Genomic DNA, 21,044 nt, shown 5'->3' on the forward strand with positions numbered 1-21,044 from the left:
CCCGCTTCCTTTCATCTTCCTGCAATGCACTTATGATCCCTTCAAATGAAGGATCGGGACCATATTTCAGTGTCATGACCAAGTTGTCATAATCTTCAGGCATGCTTTTGAGAAGCACTGCCATAGCATCATCTTCTGTTACCGGAGAGTGAACGGAAGCCAATTGATTCATTAGGCTTCGCATTTTGTTGATATGAGCATCCAAAGGTGCTCCAGGTTTTAGATCTAACTCAAAGAATTCAATCTTGAGTGACAACTTTGAATGCTTGCTACTTGCACCAAATAAGTGATCAAGCACTTTCCAAGCGTCAGCAGGGTCTTCAAGATCAGAGATGTGATGCAGATAATTGTCTCCAAGACCCAATGCAATGATTGCGAATGCTTGCTCGAGACGTTGAGGTTCCTTTTCCTTCTCCTTCTCGTTTGATGAAGAAGTTCCCTTGACCAGATTCCACAGATTGTGCTTCATCAAGTGGAACTTGATCTTCATTTGCCAGGTGTGGAATCCTTGGCCATTGAACTTCTCAATGGCAGCGTGAGTATTCATCATGATGAATCAATCTGAGAGATATCTCAACTCGAAATGAAGATTAGATATACGCAGCTCCCATACACGCAGACAGTGAACTGAAAATGGCGGGCTGATTCATGGGAAGATGCTGAGGCAGATGGCTGGAAATGTGGCGCAGATTTTGGGGCAGAAATAGATGGCAGATCTCAGGCAATGTGGCGCATATGTGGGGCAGATTTCCAGCGGAGAATGGCGCAGATCTGGAGAAGAAAATGGCGCAGATCTGGGGCAGCTTATGGCTGGTAGAATGCAGGCAATGGCCGGCAGACTTGAGGCAAAGATGATGAGGCTAATGGCGAGGCAAGGAGAAGAGAATCAGGGCAGCATCAAGGCTAGAAGGAGGAAGACGAGGCAACGTGACGACGAGGGTATCGTGGCTCTGATACCACATGAAGGAACATGGAAGCTACTGCTAAGCTAGATTAGAAAGCAGGAAGAACTGAGCAAGGCTAAGCTAAGGCGGAAAGAACACAAAGACAAGCATGATGAAGAAGCTAACTACTCAGACATAGACTCAAGTTCAGTTAGGCCACAAGATTGAGACTTGTGTTCATAAAAAGACTTGAGAGCTTGCTGGATGATTTATTCATAATAGAGACCTCACTTATATAGAAGTGAAGTACAAGTGTTACGATGACACCCAACTATATGGGATAATAGAAAGAGTGCCACATGGCAACTCACACACAAAGACTAGTTCCTACACACTAGGACACCTTGACTTCATGTTCCAACAGACATCAGATATACAACCATAGTTGTTCTATCTCAAAATAACACAAACAAAGCTCCATATCATAAAATCACATCAATCCAAACACAGATTCAAGCTTTGAACTCTCAGCCTTCTTCACGAAAACAAAGCCAAACCTTGTCTCAACACCCTGAGACATGGGTTCGAACATAACAAAAGAAAACACTAAAAAAACTTGGGGATCCTTCATAGGTAGCCATCAGATGGTATGAAGAGACTAGTCAGAAGAGGATTAAGGCTTTTAATGATACGTTGTGAAGTAAGGATCTGAAGAAGGGAATGTTGGTTTTGAGATACAACAATGCTCTTGATACAACTTTTCAGACCAAATTCAAGATCAGATGGGAAGGTCCTTTTATTGTGCATGAAGTCTTTCCCAACGGAACATATCAATTGCAAGATCTTGGAGGTCAGATGCACTCCAACAATGTCAATGCCCTGAGGTTGAGGCCATACCATATCAGAATCATGGAAGACAGGAAACACACAGTGAAACACTTTCAAGTGTTTCACTGAGGGGTTGGGGAAATATGTGAGAGGAGTCCGGAGTTGAAATCAAACATGGTGTAAATAAATATGTAATGTATATAGGATGGTGTGAAATGGATCCTACGTGGCAGAAACAATGCGTGGCATCCAAGTGGATAAGCACAGGTGCAAAAAAAACAAAAAAAGAAAGTGCATGTGCAATCGAAGGAACCGGGCAGCGCAACATTCTCGATGAAGCGAGGTGGTGACGGGATTAAGAAAAGGAATTAAGAAGTTTTTGAAAAGGAGAGTAGAAGAGAGAAGGGGGGGGGGGGGGAAGAGTGAAGAGAGTGAGAGAAGTGACTACAATGAAGAGGCTACCTGCAGACAAAAGGTCTTTCAAATTTCAAAGGTTACAAAGTGAAGTTCAGCGCAGCAGATGTGAAATTGAATAGGTCAGAGCAGAGAATGTGCCGAGGATCAAAGAATCAGCAAGGAGGTGGTTTCCCTAGAGTTTTTATGTGGCGTCTCTATTAGAGAATTGACTTAGTCTAATTCTTGTTCAAATGCAACTGTTGTCAGTCAGCTGAATGCTGGTTTGTGTGTGTTTGGGAAAGACCTGCAGTTTGTGGTTGTAGATTCATTGCAGTTTAAATTCGTGGGTGAAGTTGATGCTTAGGAGAGTAGTCACTGGGGTCTACCTGTGAAAGATCCCCAAGTTTTTTTAGTGTTTTCTTCTGTTATATAGTTGGATTGGTGTCAGCAGAAGGTGCGCATAGCATTAGGAAAGTGTTCCGTGAGGTTTTGGGATTTAGGGTTTGAGGTAAGCTGAAGCTGGAGGACAATTAAAGAGCCTGGAGTACTCATTTCGGAAAGAGTCAGCGTCATCCTTCCGGATCAGTTTACAATCAGTTGTGTCAGCTAGGAAGGATTTTAATCAGCCGGTTGTCAGAGGAGGTCAGCTGGGACATATAGAACTGACTGGGGAGGATAGTTGGAGGAGTCAGCTGGAGCCTGGGTCATATTGGAGATTGTTGAGGTGTTCGAAGGTGTCAGCTATGAAGAATTGAGGATAATTCGGAGTTGATTGGTGCCCTTGGAGCTAGGATCTTAGCGTCCTGTAATTTTGGTCCCTTTACATTTTCTTCTTGTGTGCCTGCTAGTGGTGTTATAGAGGCCATCACCCAGCAACCTCACGACATGATGCCCTGGCCATGGCAATGATCTCTTTATCAGTGAAGAGATCAATTATCCCACACATTCGGTCATGTAAAACGTCACAGCGTGCATGGGAAGTCTTGGAGACCAGGTATCAGGCCAAGAATGAGACCAAAGTTGAATTTTTTAAGAAATAGCTTGAAAACTTGGACATGAAAGAACATCACAGTATGGTTGATCATCTAATGAAGATCTTGTCAGAATACGCAGCGGAGATGATGACCAAATCTGGGAATACAAGAGCAAACGCAATGTAGAAAAAAACAGCACAAGAGAGAGAGAGAGAGATAGAGGCGTGTAACTCTGCTCTATATACACAAAGAAGATCCCGAAAATGATACACAATGTGGCAAGGGCTGTGGGGCCATTTTATATGGCCCCCATACAGCAGCCAGAGCCTGCAGTAGAGGCAGCCGACAGGCTGTGAATCTCCACGACCAGCCACATATACCAGTCGGCTAGCTGTCTTGAGTCGGCCATCACAGAACTGAAGTCGGGTACTTGTAGGTACAGTCGGCCAGAAGATAGAGCCTCCTACCAGCTCAGGACTGCAATCCAAGCCACAGAAAAATGGCAAAAAAATGGGGTAAAAATACGGGGAGTGAGGAAAAATGAGAACACCTACAAGGGCGGGCACACCCACAACAAAGGCCCTGATGTCTACAGAAAGACAGGAGATGACTTCTAACACCCCCTCTCAGCTCCTGGCTGTGAAACCAACCACAGGGAGTTGGGGACCCAAGAGATAGCGACTTCGTGAAGAGGTTCCATGATCCTTCGAATGTTGCAAAAACCACAAGATACGCAATCCTGCCTCCCAAAGAGTCATCTGCAACCATGAGCTCAACTGGCTCATCAGGAAGCTCACGTCCAATCTGGTGTCCGTCAACCAAATCAATGAACCATTCTGCTCTTCCGAGCCACTAAGGCATCACACTGCTCACAAGGATCAACAACTGTTACGATGCAAAACCAAGTCCTGGAAACCTTCTGAAGACCACGCACGACCTTCTGAAACCTGTCAACCACCCCCTCTGAATCCGGAACCACAAAGCCTAGAGAATCCACCTCCTTCTGCAAGTAATCAACTGCCACCTGCCTGACTTTTCGAGAGGTTTCCGTGGAAAGATCATCCTCATCTACAAGAATTTCTTTGTCCCGAATACTACGAGACATCAGAGCATAAGTTACCTGTTCAGTTTCCTCTGACTGACAAACACAAGAACCACCAACATCAGTACTGGAAAGTTCCTGTCAACTGTTGCCATCAACTAGCAAGCTATCCACCATCTGGTCTCGGAAAGCTTGCACTTGCAGCGTATCCACACTTAAGTGGCCATTACCAAACTGCCACTCATCACAAACCTGAGAACCTGGGAGAGAGAGTGCTGAAAGCTTGTAAACTCCATTCTCCCCTCCGCCTTCCCATACTACATGGCCTGTTGCCTTGTCCCGAAGAGCAACAAAATGCTCATCAAACTCCACCTGTACGCCAGTCTTGCAAACCTGATGCACTGACAACATATGAAAACCAAGTGATGGAACATACAACACCTGGGAGGAATGCTTCCCCCCTCTGCGACGATCGGGAACTATCTCCAACCTGCCCTCACTGTGAACTGGGATAGTGGATGTATCCCCAGTAAGAATGTGACCAGAATACCTGCAGAGATCCTGTAAATCTGAACGGGAAGGAGTCATGTGCTTGGAAGCACCACTGTCTAGAATCCACTCCTGAGTATCCGTAGCGGCGAGTCCTCCAACCTCCTCCCTGCCTGAAGAAAACGAAACATCGGTGTCCATCACCTCCAAGTGCACAAAAGCCGGAGTCTTCATGATTGCTGCTGAGGAATCTTCACCCTTCTCGGTCTTCCGCTTGGGACACTGTCTCCAATAGTGACCTTTCGTGCCACAATCATTACAGGACCTCTCTGCCTTTAGTTTCTCGCGATCAGCGTCGGACTTCTTCTCAGAAGACTTCTCCAATGAAGCCTTCCCTTTGCCCGTGTTACGACCTTTCGACCGTTGGCCAATTAAGGTCTCCGAACCTCCGCCCTGTGTGGAGGGTTCGTGAATCGTTCCTCCTGGTCCAAGACCATGGGCACAAGCTCCTCCCACGTGATGGTGCTAAGTCTGCCACTGGTAATCAAAGACAAGTAAAATGCTGAGTACTGAGAGGGCAAATGCGACAGCAACATTATGGCCACGTCTTCTGACGATATCTCTTTCCCAGCCTGGAGAACTTCCTGCTGAAGAGCCTGCAGCTTGTTAATATGCTCCCGCATCGTCGACCACTTTGCAAGGCTCATAACCCACATCTGTACTTCTAAGGAAATCCTCTTCATGGGCGATACCCTGTTGTAAAGAGAAGCCAAATGCTGCCATATACCTCTGGCCAGCGTCATATGCTTGATATGATTGATTACCTACGGTGTGCAGTTGAGGAAGATAAATGAACAGATCCTGGCATTGACACGATCCCACAACTGTGCCTGTGCCTCCCGGTCCTTTCGGATCGACGGTAACTCCCCTTCCTCTACTTCCGGCCGTGGAACCCCAACAACGATGAAATCAGCAAAGTCGTAAGACTCCAGAACAGATTCCATCATAACCTTCCAAATGCCATAGTTTTTCCCGTCCACAATGACGGTCCACCGGGAACGTGGGGAGTCTAGGGATCTTCACATGCCTCTCGGCCATCTCTAACAGATCTGCCATTGCGGGGATGTACTCTGAAAAAGGGTGGGTGGGTGGGAACAAAGAAGAACTTACACCTGCAAGTGGCTGTCCAGCAACTCAACCCGCCGTCCTCTTGCTTCTCCTCTTCCCAAACAGTCCCGTACAGTCCACCAATGAGCAACACAATAGTCCCCCTCTTGCTCACACAAATCCCAAGAACAATCAAGAGCCTAGGGCTCTAATACCATGTGAGAATACGTAGCGGAGATGATGACCAAATCTGGGAACACAAGAGCAAACGCAATGCAGAAGAAAACAGCACAAGAGAGAGAGAGAGAGAGAGAGAGAGAGAGAGAGAGAGAGAGGCGTGTAACTCTGCTCTATATACACAAAGAAGATCCCGAAAATGATACACAATGTGGCAAGGGCTGTGGGGCCATTTTATATGGCCCCCATACAACAATCGGCCTGCGGGCGGCAGAGGCAGCCGACAGGCTCTGAATCTCCACGACCAGCCACATATACCAGTCGGTCAGCTGTCCTGAGTCGGCCAGCACAGAACTAAAGTCGGGTACTTGCAGGTACAGTCGGCCAAAGGATAGAGCCTCCTGCCAGCTCAGGATTGCCATCCAAGCCACAGAAAAATGGTAAAAAATGGGGGGAAAATACAAGGAGTGAGGAAAAATGAGAACAACACCTACAAGGGCGGGCACACCCACAACAAAGGCCCTGGTGTCTACAGAAAGACAGGAGATGACTTCTAACAGATCCAGGATCTTAGAGCAATTGCTCAATATAGATGAAGTCGTACCGGAAAAAGAACTTGTATCCAAGACATTGAATTCATTGCCAGAGTCGTACCTCAACTTCCACACTTATCTCACCTTGTCATTGAGGGAAAACCCTCAACCCCTATTGTTTGAGAAGTTGGTTGGTTTGCTATTATAGGAGGAACAAATGCGGAAGAATAAGTCTTCCATGGCACATGGCAGTGATCAAGCTTTAGTTCCCCATGATAAGGGCAAGGGAAAAGCAAAGAGTGGCTATCAACCCAAGGTTGATTCTAGACAGCCATCAAACAAAGGCAAAAGTGATGCAGATCCCAAGAAGAAGGGCACGTGTCACTCTGCAAGAAACCAGGGCACTACATTAGTGAGTGCAAGAAGAGACGGGCTAAAGAGAAGAAAAAGGAATCAGGTTTGTCAGTAGACTCTTCCAGTATGCCTGCAGTAGCAAAGGCTGAGAATTCAGCTCACTTTGTGGAGGACGATTGGACATTCTTGGTATGTAGTTATGATGCATCACAGGAGCACTTGTCTCTCAATGTGAATGAGAAATGAGTCATTTGGTACTTTGACAGTGGGACTTCTAGATACATTACATCAAAGAAGGATTTGTTCATGTCATTGAGGAGTGCCCTAGCAGGGAAGAAGGTCACATGTGCAAACCATTCTTCATATCCAGTACAAGGCATTGGTGAGATTATGCTCACAGTTGCAGATGGTTCAGACCTATGCATTTCAGATGTGTTGTATGTGCCTAGAATCAAGAAGAATTTGCTGTCAGTCTCCTTTGCTCTGAGAGGCTATGCTGTGAACTTTGAGGATGACAGATGCACAATGAGAAATAGAGAGGAAGACTATGCTATAGTCACTTCTGGCACAGTGTACCAAGGCTTGTATCATTTGGACACATATAAGAAGAATGGACAGGATGCATGCTTGGCCACCATTTATACTTATGCCATGCAAGAGGCATACTTATGGCATGCCAGGTTTGGTCATGTAAAATTTGGGAGTTTGATGTTGCTTCAGAGGCATAGAATGGTGCAAAGTATGCCACATGTTGAGCTGCCACCTAAACATGTATGTGAAGGGTGAATTTTGGGCAAGATGCCCAGAAATGCCATCCCCAACGATGGATCTATAAGGGCTGTCCGGAAATTACAGCTCATACACAGTGATGTGTGTGGTCCCATGGGACACCATCATTTGGGAAGCATCTATACTTTGTAACATTCATTGATGACTATTCGAGATTTGCTTGGGTTTACCCTTTGAGGGCAAAGTCTAACGTCTTCATGTGTTTTCAGCATTTCTTGCTAAAGCTGAAAATGAGATAGGTTGCAAAGTACAAACCCTCCGCTCAGATTGAGGGGGGGGGAATACATGTCAGATGCATCTAAGGCATATTTGGCAGAAAGAGGCATAAAGCATCAATGTACTTTGCCTAACACAACACAGCAAAATGGTGTAGCCAAAAGGAGAACAGGTCATTAATGGAGATGGCAAGATGCATGGTTGAGGGCAAGAATCTGCCTCACAAATTCTGGATGGAGTGCTACACATGTTTTGAACAGGTGCCCTACGATGGCTTTGAAGACCATCACTCCTTTTGAGGCCTGGTATGATAGGAAACCTACAGTTGACTATCTCAGAATTTTTAGTTGCCTTGCATATGCTCATGTGCCTTCACAGCTTAGAGGCAAGTTAGATGACAAGGCAATCAAATGTCATGTGCAAGACATGCACTGGCTAATCCCAGGCTAATCCTGAAGAGCCAACAAGATAAAGACAGATTAGAACTAGAGTTTCTGGAGCATGGGTTGCTATTGTGGGGGCAAGGAGTTGACTAGTGGTGGACAAGGTTGCTGTCACCCAGCAAAAGAATGATGGAAAAAGACCTATTAGCAGCATTATCTAGAGGAATTTGTCTAGGAGCTGTGTCTAGGAGCTGCTGGCAGTCGGCCAGTTCACTATGTCATTTCAAGCCTATAAAAGGCAATCATTGCTCATCGTTTTGGTCATTCAGTCCTTGCTTGGGCTGGATCATAGCTTAGGCTTTTAGACTAGGGTTTATACCTTTTCAAGGACGCAACCTATAGCAACAGTTGTACCTTTTTGTACTTTATGAATATACAGAATACTCAGCTATATCTCTCTTTTGCATGCATTTTGCATTAGCATGTTCCCGATGGCGTTTAGGGCTGAAAGAAGACTCCCAAAGCTTCCACAAGTAGCACAAATGCATATTTGTGGGCTACAGCAATGGTAGCAAGGGATACCGTCTCTACGATCCATGCAGTCAAAGGATTTTTGAGAGTAGAGATGTTGTATTTGCTGAAAATTCAGCGCAGCCACTTGCAGGAGTTCAGCACACACTTTGAAAATGGTCCACATGATATGTTTGAGGGGCTGATTCCATTGGGCATAGATGGAACATCAGACCAACCGCAAGAAATGCATATTGGACAGCCTATGGGTACTCAAAACTAGCCCCCAAATCAGCCTATTACTCCTCATGTTGTACAAGAAGCTATTCAGGAAGAGCGGACAGCCATGCAAGAAGTTAGAACAATGCCTCGTTGGCTGGTTCGTACTTTGCAAGAGAGCAAAATTTGAGCTCTACCTGGAAGGACACGGGCTGGCTCTAGAAGTGCTCAAGAACAGGTAAATGTATTATGCATGAGTACTATTTGTGATGCAGATGAGCCATATTCATTTGAAGAGGCTCAAGAGAATGAGCATTGGATGGAAGCCATGCAATCAGAGATGGATGCTATCCATAAGAACAACACTTGGGATTTGGTTGACTTTGCCTCTAGGCAAGAAACCCATGGCACAAAATGGGTGTACAAAGTCAAACGGAAATCTGATGGTACTATTGACAGGTACAAGGCCCATCTTGTGGCCAAAGGTTATGCCCAACAAAAAGGCATAGCCTATGATGAGACTTTTGCACCTACTTCTCGGCTTACGACTATTAGATGTGTTGTTGCATTGGCTGCCCATCATGGATGGAAAGTGAATCAATTGGATATAAAAACAGCTTTTCTTAACGGGGACTTGCAAGAAGAAGTTTATGTAAGTCAGCCTATTGGATTTGTTAGGCATGGTCAAGAAGGCAAAGTGTGCAAGCTCCGCAAAGCACTTTATGGTCTCAAACTCCAAGAGCTTGGTATGAGAAAATTCATGCATACTTGGCCAGCCAGGGATTCAACAATAGTCCAACTAAGAGCACCCTCTATGTCAAAGGGATCATGGTATTTTGATTATGCTCATACTCTACGTGGATGACATGCTTTTCACTGAAAATAATGAGGATGCAATTTCAGCTTTCAAAGCTACGTTAAAGACCTCATTTGAAATGTCAGATTTGGATTTATTGCACTATTACTTGGGCATACAATTTGTGCGGATGGATGAAGGCATTTTTATGCTTCAATCCAAATACATATAAAAACTCCTGCATAATTTGGCTTCCAGGATTGTAAAACTATTTCTACACCTGTAGAACCCGGGCTCAAATTGAGCATGTATGATACAGGAGAGCCTTATGACATGAGCCTGTATAGCCAGGCCTCATATACTTGTGCAATACACGCCCAGATATTCAGTTTGGTGTGTCCCATTCAAGCAAATTCATGTACAGCCCAGGGACAACGCATTGGCAGGCTGTGAAACACATTTTTCGCTATCTTCAGGGCACCCTGGCTCTTGGATTGTTCTATCCCTGGGGGGGCAGTTTGCAGCTCCATGCATACAGTGATTCAAACTGGGCTGGTGATTATTATATGACACTCTGTAATCTACCAGTGGGAATTGTATTTTTATGGGTAGTTCATGCATATCATGGTTAAGTAAAAAGCAACCCACTGCTGCCACATCTACCTGTGAAGCTGAGTATAGGGTAGCCTTCACTACTACAGTAGATTGTGTATGGCTACGAAAGTTACTTGCAGATCTTCGTGAGTGTCAGCAGACACCCACCACCATACTCACTAACAAACAGAGTGCTATGGCCGTGGCATGGAATCCAGTTTTCCATGCTCATACCAAGTACATAGAGATACATTATCACTGTGTCACGCAGAGGGTTCATGCAGGGGAGATCACTTTGACCTACTGTCCTACACAGGACAATGTTGCAGCCTCGTGAGAAGTTTGAAGCTTTCAGCAAAGCTTTACGCTTACTCTTCTACAGGGAGTGATCTGCTACCTTATGCAGGTTCACAACATCACTAAGGGGGGATTTGAAGGCATCTTACAGATCTTACAGATTAGTAGTGCTATGTGTGAACATGGGCTTACCAGGGACACTTTTTGCCATTGGGCTTTTCCCCCTGGACAACTAGTGTAAAAGGACACACACTTTATATCTTGTACTTGTACTTCATTTTCTCATCACTTAATATACATATACGTGCACCACTCCTCCTCCCAGTCGTGTTGCTTCCTGTGAGTGTGTGCTTCATTGCTATCTATACCCTAACTCTAGCATCCAAGAGAGCCAACATGTACAAGGCCTCGGCTTGCAAAGCTTTGTCTTGAGCTTCCTCCAAAGTTTTCGGACCAACCATATAAACTGCTTGCATAAGCTTTGGTTGTAATCCATTCACAAACTTAACGCATTTCCATTAGTGGTGGAATGAGAGTATAAGAAGTAAACTTTAATGATACGGCTGAAAAGTTGTTAAGGTAAGCTGCCGCATTCTCACCGAATTTTTGCTTTACCTCATCCCATTCTTTTTGCACGTCTGCTTCAAAGTTTGCGGGTAGGAACTTCTTGTTGAACATAGGCTTGAAGTCGGTCCACGTCTTTGGCTTGGTCCAGTCTTCTATCACTTTTAGCCACCAATTCAAGGTGGCAACCTTCAAATGCATGCCAACCATTCGAAGCTTCGACTTTTTGGAGTAGTCGTCTCCTCCAAAAGTTGCATCAAACTGCTTAACAAAAGATAATGCTTTTTGTGTATCCCGCAAACCATGTCTCTCATCCACATACTCCATCTCTTCTGGATCAAATGGCAGCAGCATGTCTACATCAATATAGCTTTCAGCACCTTCTTGACTGCTCTGCAGTACACCAAAAACAAGGTTATCTTGTACAACATTCGCCACAAGCTCCTCAAGTATATTGTCCACCACTGCATCCTCAGTACTTTGCAAGCACATATTGTAAAGACTAGGGCTCAAAAACCCCTCTAGTGCATCATCTAAAATAGCAATCAGGTCTTCATCAACCTCTAGGTCATTTCCCTACATATAAGACCCCACATACTTATCTTGCTCTATCTCATCAAGACCCAACACCTCATGAACATCATCAAGATCACTTTCTTGGCATACACAAGGAACATAAACCTGCTTGGCCTCCATACATGCAAAATCCATCAGAGCATCATCCAAGATCGCATCAAGCTCAGCATCACTCACATCATCAACACCTTGCACCTGTTCTACTATATTTTCGTCACACATAATCCAACCCAAATGCACACAAACAATATCAACCTGTGAAGACTAATGGCTCATAATCCCGAGAGACTCCTCTGACAGTGCATTATCCAGAAATATGTCGAACTCCTCATCTGTGTCTCGGTCAACTAGGACACCTATATCAACACCCTCACCACATGTGTGCGACTCCATGTACATAGCCTTAAGATGCATCTCCTCACTATCTTTCTCAATGATCTCATGGTTACCACTCCCTGATGAGCAATCTGACAACATCACTTGGCTTTCCAACTCCATGGGCATCTCTCTTAGAAGTCATCTCCTGTCTATATTTATACACCAGGGCCTCTGTTGTGGGTGTGCCCGCCCTGTATAAGGTGTTTTATCATTTTTCCACACTCCCCGTATTTTTCCCTATTTTTTTCCTTTTTTCCTAGTGGTGGGGAGGGTTGCCAGAGGGTGGCAGGAGCACTCCAGAGCTGGCCGACTGTCCCAACAGCAGTCCTGCTGCTAGCTGACTGCATACAGATGAGTCGTGGGCAATCTGCTCTGCTGGCCGACTAGACACAGATCAGTCGTGGACATTCTTCTGCTGGCCAACTGCATTTATGCAGTTGTGGGCACTTCTTATGCTGGCCGACTGCTCTCCCAGGGGCATATAAATAGGCCCCTTGCCCCTACCACTCATTCATTCAGTTTTCTCGGGATCTTGTGTATAGAGAAGAGTTTACACATCTATCTCTCTGTGTTTCTTGTGCTGTTTATTTTCTGCAGTCTACTTGCTCTTGTCTACCCAAGTTTGGTTATCATTTCCGCTGCATATTCTGACATGGTATTAGAGCCCTAGGCTCGAGATAGATCTTGGGAGTTTTTCTGAGCAAGAGGGGGAGCGTTAGGCTGCTGATTGGTGGGACTGTTTTGGGCTGAACGGGAAGAGAAGGTGCAAGAGGAAGGCGGGCTAAGTTGCTGGACAGCCACTCGCAGGTTTACAGATTTTTTTTCCCATCCACCCACCCTTTCAGGTTACTCTCCGCGATGGCAGATTTACTAGAGATGGCTGAGAAGCACGTGAAGATTCCGACTCTCCCCACGTTCCCAGTGGATCGGCAGCTGGACGGGTCCAATTACGGCATCTGGAAGGTCATGATGGAGTCGGTGGTGCTGGAGTCATATGACCTTGCTGATTTTATCATCATCGGGGTTCCATGGCCGGAAGCTGAGGAAGGGGAGTTACTATCGACGAGGAAGGACCAAGAGGCACAGGCACACATGTGGGATCGTGTCAACGCCAGGGTCCGGTCGTTTATTTTCCTCAATTGCACACCACCAGTGATCAATCATGTGAAGCACATGACACTGGCGAGAGGCATATGGGAGCACTTGGCTTCTTTGTATAACAGGGTATCACCCATGAAACGGATCTCCTTGGAAGTGCACATGCGGGTTATGAACCTTGCAAAGTCTTCGACGATGCGGGAACACATCAACAAGCTGCAGGCCCTTCAACAGGAAGTCCTACAAGCTGGGAAAGAGATATCATCTGAAGACATGGCCATCACTTTACTGTCCCACTTGCCTGGTCAGTATTCTGCTTTCTACTCCTCGTTGATTACGAGTGGCAGGCTCAGCACCATAACCTGGGAGGAGCTTGTGCCAATGGTCTTGGACCAGGAGGAACGTTTTACGAACCCTCCTCACAACGGAGGTTCGGAGGCCTTAATTGGCCAACGGTCGAAAGGCCGGAATAACCACAAGGGCAAAGGGAAGGCTTCACCGGAGAAGTCTTCTGACAAGAAGCCTGATTCAGAACGAGAGAAGCTGAAGGCCGAAAGATCTTGTAATGATTGTGGCGAGAAAGGCCACTACTGGAGGAAGTGCCCTAAGCGGACAGGGGAGGAAGAGTGTTGATTCCTCAGCCTCAGCTGCAAAGACTCCGGCATTTGTGCACTTAGAGATGGTGGACTCCGATGCTTCATCATCTTTGAGCGAGGAGGCAGTTGGCTTCACCGTGAAGGATACCCGGGAATGGATTCTCGACAGTGGTGCTTCCAGGCACATGACTCCATCCCGTGACTTCTTTCTGGATCTGAAACAGCAGTCAGGTCGCATCTTTATTGGCGATAACTCCACTATTCCGATACATAGTGAGGGCCGAATGGAGATTATTCCCGATGGCAAGGGGAGCAAGCATGCTTCCCGTGTTCTTTATGTCCCTGCTCTGGGTTTTCATCTTCTGTTAGTGCATGAGGTATGCAAGACAGGCTTTCGGGTGGAATTTGAGGAGCATTCAGTTGCTCTTAGGGACCGTGAGACTGGCCAAGTTGTTTGGGAAGGCGGTGTGGAGAATGGTATCTACAAGCTCTCTGCACTCTCCACTTTGACAGGTTCTCAGGTCGGAGATTTGTGGCACTTTCGTATTGGCCACTTAAATGTGGATGCTTTGAGGCGCGCCTTCCGGGACCAGATGGTGGTTGGCTTGCCAGATGTTGGTAGTAGGCAAGGACGTTGCAGTTCTTGCATACATGGTAAGCAACACAGGGAATCCTTTCCGAAGCAGGCTTTCAGGCGGGCTTCGAAACCATTGGAGTTGATTCACACTGACCTGTGTGGACCTTTGCAGATACCATTGGGAGGATCTCTCTACTTTATGCTGCTTGTTGATGATTGTACCAGATTCACGTGGGTCTACTTTCTTTCCCATAAGGACTAGGCTTTTGCTCGGTTCAAGGATTGGCACGTGATGGTGGAGAAAGAGTCTGGATATCAGGTTAAGACTCTCAGGGCTGACAAAGGAGGTGAATTCTCCTCGACTGTATTTCTTAGGTTTTGTGCAGATCATGGCATCAAAAGGGAACTGGCCAATACTGGATCGCATTCGGAGAATGGAGTTGTTGAACGCAAGAACAGGACTGTGGTGGAGATGGCGAGGACCATGCTGGAGCATCGTGATCTTCCTTGTCCACTTTGGGGTGAGGCTATGGCAACGGCTGTCCATACCATTAACCGATCTCCGACGACTTCAGTACCCCATATGACTCCATTTGAGGCATATTTTGGCAGGAAACCCAATGTCTCGCACTTCCGTGTCTTTGGGAGTGATGCGTATGTACATATTCCGAAGAAGCAGAGGGGGAAGCTTGACTCCAAGTCCCGCAAGCTGGTATTTGTGGGGTATAACTCTCTTTCCAAGGGATACAGGTTGTATGATCCAGATAGGAATGAGATTGTTGTCAGCCGGGATGTGGTCTTTGACGAGCATGTTCCAGCATCCACTGTCGAGGAGCCGCCACTTCTTGGAGATCCAGAGGAGTCTGATGATGATTCCCAGTCTATCATTCCAGTTGATCCACCTCAGTCATCATAGGAGGTTGAGCCCGCAACTGGAGTAGAGCCCCCGCGACCACAGGAGGCTCCACGATCTGTTCGAGTACCTAGGTGGTTGTTAGACACCCTTCGGGAGTCAGGTGTCACGGAGCTACCCTCCGAGTGGACCACAGAGGACGGCCCTCGAAGATCACATCGAGTCCGAGATAAAAGCAACACGGCGGAGCTTCTTCAGGTGAACTATGCTTTGATGTCTCGTATCATGCGGGATAAAGAGCCCACTTCCGTAAAGGAAGCCCTTTCACAGGATACTTGGAGGAAAGCCATGCAGGTAGAACTTGATGCCATCGAGAAGAACAATACCGAGGCCGTCGAAGCGGTCTGTCATTGGTGTCAAATGGGTCTTTAAGACCAAATACGCGTCTGATGGGTCGGTGGACAAACACAAAGCCAGGCTTGTGGCTAAAGGTTATGCTCAGCGGCCAGGCATCGACTACGAGGATACCTTTGCACCGACAGCGCGGATGTCCACGATTCGGACCGTTCTTGCCCTTGCTTCTTCTCAGAGGTGGCCCGTGTATCAAATGGATGTAAAATCTGCATTCCTTAACGACCTGCAGGAGGAGGTGTATGTTGAGCAACCTCCAGGCTTTATTGTTCTAGGATCGGAAGGGATGGTTTACAGGTTACGTAAGGCCTTGTATGGTCTTAAGCAGGCTCCCAGGGCTTGGAATCAGAAGATTGATTCCTTCTTTATTCGGACTGGATTTCAGAGATCGGTTCAGATCCGAACCTGTATCTCTTTCGGGAACGCGGCATGGTCACACTTATCATCCTTTATGTGGATGATCTCATCCTCACTGGCAGTCATGTGGAGCACATTGGAGTGACAAAGGCTGCCTTGTCAAAGGAGTTTGAGATGACCGATTTAGGCTTACTCCACTTCTTCTTGGGATTGGAGATCTGGCAGACCCAGAGGGGGTTTTTCGTCTCTCAGCAACGGTATGTTCATGAGTTGCTTGAGGCCTTTGGGATGGAGAACTGCAAGCCTATTACTTCGCCGATGGACCCGAACACAAAGTTAACCGTTGCAGATCCTTGTGAGCCAGTTGATGCCTCGCAGTACCGGAAGTTGGTTGGTTCATTGATCTAGTTGCTGAACACCAGATTGGACTTGAGCTTCTCCGTGGGGCTGTTGAGCTCTTTTATGCAGACGCCATTGAAGTCTCATTGGGACGCAGGATTGCGGATCTTGCGGTATCTGCAGAGTACGAAGGATCTGGGACTCTTTTACACAGGAGGGAATGGAGTCAAGCTCCAAGGTTGGAGTGACTCAGATTGGGGAGGAGAACCAGACACGAGGAGATCTACTTCAGGATACAGTTTTACCCTCGGCTCAGGAGCAGTTTCTTGGACTCTTCATTCAGCCAAACACAAGGCTCCTCTGGCCCGACCTCTGTACATAGCTGCATACACAAGCCCAAAAGGTCTAGATCTGGCTCCAGCATCTGGACCTCTTCCCCATCATCTTCTGAGCTAACTGAAGGAGATAGCACGGGCGGATGCATTAAACACTAAACATATGAGGGAGTGCAAAGAGAGATTGAGAGAGTTGGACAAGATCACCTTTTATAACAGCAATAAAGCTTTACAATGGCAATGGCCAGCAACTGAATGTTGAACTATGTGCAAGGGAAGCGGATGAAGGAGTGAATAATGGGGAACTCCTTATATAGTGCAAGAGGGAACTGGCTGACTGCCTCTAGGTCTAGCCAACTCGCCTTGGACAAATAATTAGGAGAAAATCCAGTAAAATCCTAGATAAATAGTAAAGCCCCAAAACACTGAGATGCACAATTCTAACACCCCCTCTGCAGCTCATAGTGTGCAAGAGTCGGAAGAAGATAAGTCGATGAAGATGCAACCATGGACCCTCCAGCACCGCGAATACTGGAATCACCTCGGAGAGAGCACCCACCAACCTGTTTCCTCGAAACAAGATGCCACCAGTGAACTCCAAGAATAGATGATGAGCTGCTGGACATACCGCGCCCATAATCCCCAACAGTGGACAAAACACATCACGTCCCAAAAGCCTTGAACAATGAACTTGGAACGGATCCAGTTCATAATCTCTGTTGTACCAAAGATAACCATGTCCTGCCAGATATCTAATGCTTGGAACTCTGAATCACGGTCCCCATGCACCAGTAGGTGGAGCTGTAATCAGCCCCCTCTCTCGCCCACAAGCCTCTTATGGCTGGAAGCACATGGGGGTAAACTGTATGTGTACTAGAGAAGCACACCATCTGGGGTCTCCTGAGCAGGAAGCACCCTGGGAGCCCTAGAAGTGGTTCTAGAATCTGTATCACTATCATGTCACGTCTTTGCCTTTTCTCTGAGATGAAGCCTTGCCCTTGATCTTGTCCTTCTTGGACAAACAATCCTTGGACATATGTCCTCTTTTCTCGCAAGTAAAACAGGGACTCCGACCTTTCTTTTGAACTGAGGAAAGTGCCTGGTCAAAACTGTTGACTAACACCTTCAACTTACCCTCTGAGATGAGAACGGACTCCTCCAAAAATAGGGAGCTAAGATCATCAAAATCCAACTGAGTGGATGTGACCTGGCACCGCAAAGATCGAGAAATCACATCATAGTCCGGAGGAAGCTTGGTGAGGATAAGAGCAGTTAGCTGAGAAGAGGACAAAGCAGCACCCATAGCCAGTAACTGGTCATGGATAACCTTGGCCTTCATGAGAAAAGACTGCATTGAATTGCCTTCAGGAAATAACAAGCCGTAGAGCTACCCTTGCAAGGTAACTACCCTCATTGATGAACCTCTTGCAAAGAGATCCTCCAATTTTGATCATATATATACCTTCATAAGGTCAGAAAAATCTGAACTTACGAATTGAGAGATTTGAGAAAGAAATAATAGTAAAGAAGGACAAAGACAAAAACAAAGCATTTGAAAGATCAAAAATAAATAAACTAACAAACCTACTAAGGAGAGGAAATCAAAAGATAATATCAAACAAAGACTTTTAATTAAGACATAAACCAAAAAAACAAAAAACAAAAAACAAAAACAAACAAACAAAAAAAAACAAAACAAAACAAAACAAAAAAACAAAAAACCAAAAAAAAACAAAAAACAAAATAACAAAACAGAGAACTGTAAACTCTAGACCTAAAGCACTAAGAGCCAGAACCAAACATTAAGCTAAACTTTAAAAAAGACTTCGACTCAAAAGTGCAACCATCAACTTCAATGTCTGTCCGAACATGAAGTGTAGGTTCATCAACTCTATCATGCATAGCGTGGACAATAAGCTATGACATCCCTACTCACGTCATCAGTGCCAACGAGTAGGTGCAGGTTTGTATAAGGTTAGTCCAAAAGAACATGCTTTATAAAACCAACGAACTGAGTTTCTATCACTCTCCGGAGGTGACCATACCTGATGAGCACTAGTGAGAGTTGCACTGCCGGTGAAACCTCCTCTGTGATGGTCCGCACAAGCACAGGATGCACCTTCGAGTCCCGATTCTCCCAGTCTTGTAATTCCACAACAAATTCATCCTCCTGATCCTGAGTCCACCGCCTAGAGTTTTGAGGACGCTCGAGCTTCCTTTCAGTGCCCTAAACAATGTCCCACAAACCCTTGTGGATGAACCAGCCAGATCCGCATCTGAAGCTTCCAATGAGCGTAGTTGGGTCCTAGTTGGGTCCTTTCAACTTGTCATCCTTGTTCGTACAGGGGGGGGACATATCCACAACAGCAAAGAACAAATCTCAGCTCTCAAACACTTCTCTCAAGTGCTTACCAACCAAGCGAGGCACCATGAACAATCAGCCCCCTCTCAAACCGTAGAGAGAAAGAGGCGGGACAGCAGCAAAACAGTCCAAGATCCACCGGGAACCACCTACCGGAAGGGTAAGGACTCGTGGAGGAAGAAGACAGTGACGAGCCACTTGTCTAGCAGCATGACGAGCAAGAAACACACCACCAACAGATGTTGTAGTAGAAAATACAGTCAAAACACTTCAAAATTTGCCTCTGAAGAGCAAAACACAGCCTGTAGGGCTGGCCAACAGCAACCAGAAGAGGGCTGGACCAGAAACGCAGCAAGGTACTGAAAACACAGCTACTGTATGGACTGATCTGCAGCCGGAGAAGTGATGGAAGCAAAACGCACAACAAGGTGGGCAGATTTGCAGAGTTTGGAGCAGCCTGGACCTAAGCGTATGATACCATGAAGGAGATAGCATAGGCGGAAGCATAAACAGTAAACATATGAGAGAGTGCAAAGGAGATTGAGAGAGTTGGACAAGATGAAGGAGTGAATAATGGGGAACTCCTTATATAGTGCAAGAGGGAACTGGCCGATTGCCTCTAGGGCTGGCCATTTGGCCCTGGACAAATAATTATGAGAAAATCCAATAAAATCCCAGATAAATAGTAAAGCCCCAAAACACTGAGATGCACAATTCTAACACTAACTTCCTCAGTTTCTAAGTTCTCTCTAAAGCTGGTTTCTTCATCCTCTTCCTCTGATGTACTCCTCTCCTGAATCAGCTCCCTTCCCTTGGCCATATCACACCTAACTTGTCTTCTTACAGGCTGGTCCTCTCCACCAGTCTTGTCCTGCCCTCATAGCAATCAACCATGGCCTCCCAAGGAAAGTGGGTAAGCTTCTGACTTGGCTGGCATCACATGTACATCTCATTCAACTTCATGTCCCAACACATTCCCCTGTAACTTCTTCACAATTCCTAAGCATCTAACCTTTCCGTTGTTAGCCATTCTGACTCTGAATTCAAATGGTGCTCCTACCTTCAATTTCAGGCTTCCATTGTCTGCTAGGTCATCACATACCTGTGCACCACCATCTACATACACTTTTGGGACTCTGTGCTTATTCACCCAGGCATCCATAACTGGCAGATAATCTTTATCCCCTTTCACTTGCACTACATTAATCTGACTTCCTCCTTTCTTTTCTTTCATGGATCCTCTTGTGCGGACCAACTTACTCCGCATTCTCCTAAGTCTAGGACATAACTATAAGAATTGGGGCCAAGTTAGACTAGGTCCCTTCTATTGAAGATCTTTCATCAGATCATATGCTTCCTCATGAGCAGCACCTAAGGGAAAATCTTGCATATCAACATGTCTTCTGGACACCTGGTCCTCTTTTTACCCTCCTTGGGCTGATCTTCCACCTCCTTCTTCCTTCTGGAAGGTCCTAGCTCATCCTCAACCTCTATTCCTTTGGTTCTCTTATTGGCTAAGATGTCCACCTCTTCATCCATCCCAATCAAATTCATCTCTCCCTACCTAGAACGATTCCCTAGCTGTTGTTCAGGCTGTGGCACCTGCTGGTTTGGCATCTCCTACCCTCTCCTAACATCCTGTCCATCTTCTCTCCTAGGTGCCAAAGGATAGATATCACCTCCCATCCTCTTGGGGTAAGGGCAGTGGGGAGATATATGACCCCTCTCCATATAGTTGAAACACTGAACATTCATATTTGGTCCTCCTCTTCCCCTACCTCTTAAACCATCTCTGTCTCCTACCCTACGAGCATTTCTGCCCCCTTGCAAGACTCTCCATCTGCTAAGTCAAATGGTTGATTCCCTTGCATGAGTTGATCTGTGACCATTGGGACCACTGGAGCGACTCGGCCTTCCTCTACTCTTCTCTCCCCAGGCATAACTCATCTTCCTGCAACCTGAATCTCTCTTTGCTTCTGAGCCATCCTTGCAGGTTCCATTCTTTCTCCC

At 46.2% G+C, this 21,044-nt stretch overlaps 1 protein-coding gene across 1 annotated transcript in view; it reads right to left on the bottom strand.

Moving 5' to 3' along the window:
* The window catches only part of LOC147618412 (ATP-dependent protease La (LON) domain protein), a 60,791-nt gene that overhangs the window by 32,732 nt on the left and 7,015 nt on the right, over positions 1-21,044 (bottom strand). The window contains exon 5 of the mRNA XM_086774851.1: positions 11,204-11,545. Coding sequence (XP_086630977.1) covers positions 11,204-11,545 — 342 coding nt within the window. The remainder of the gene's footprint in view (positions 1-11,203; positions 11,546-21,044) is intronic.

Source organism: Cibotium barometz, chromosome 35, assembly GCF_041138505.1.
Source record: "Cibotium barometz isolate CiBa-2024 chromosome 35, ASM4113850v1, whole genome shotgun sequence".
NCBI classification, from domain to species: Eukaryota; Viridiplantae; Streptophyta; class Polypodiopsida; order Cyatheales; family Cibotiaceae; genus Cibotium; species Cibotium barometz.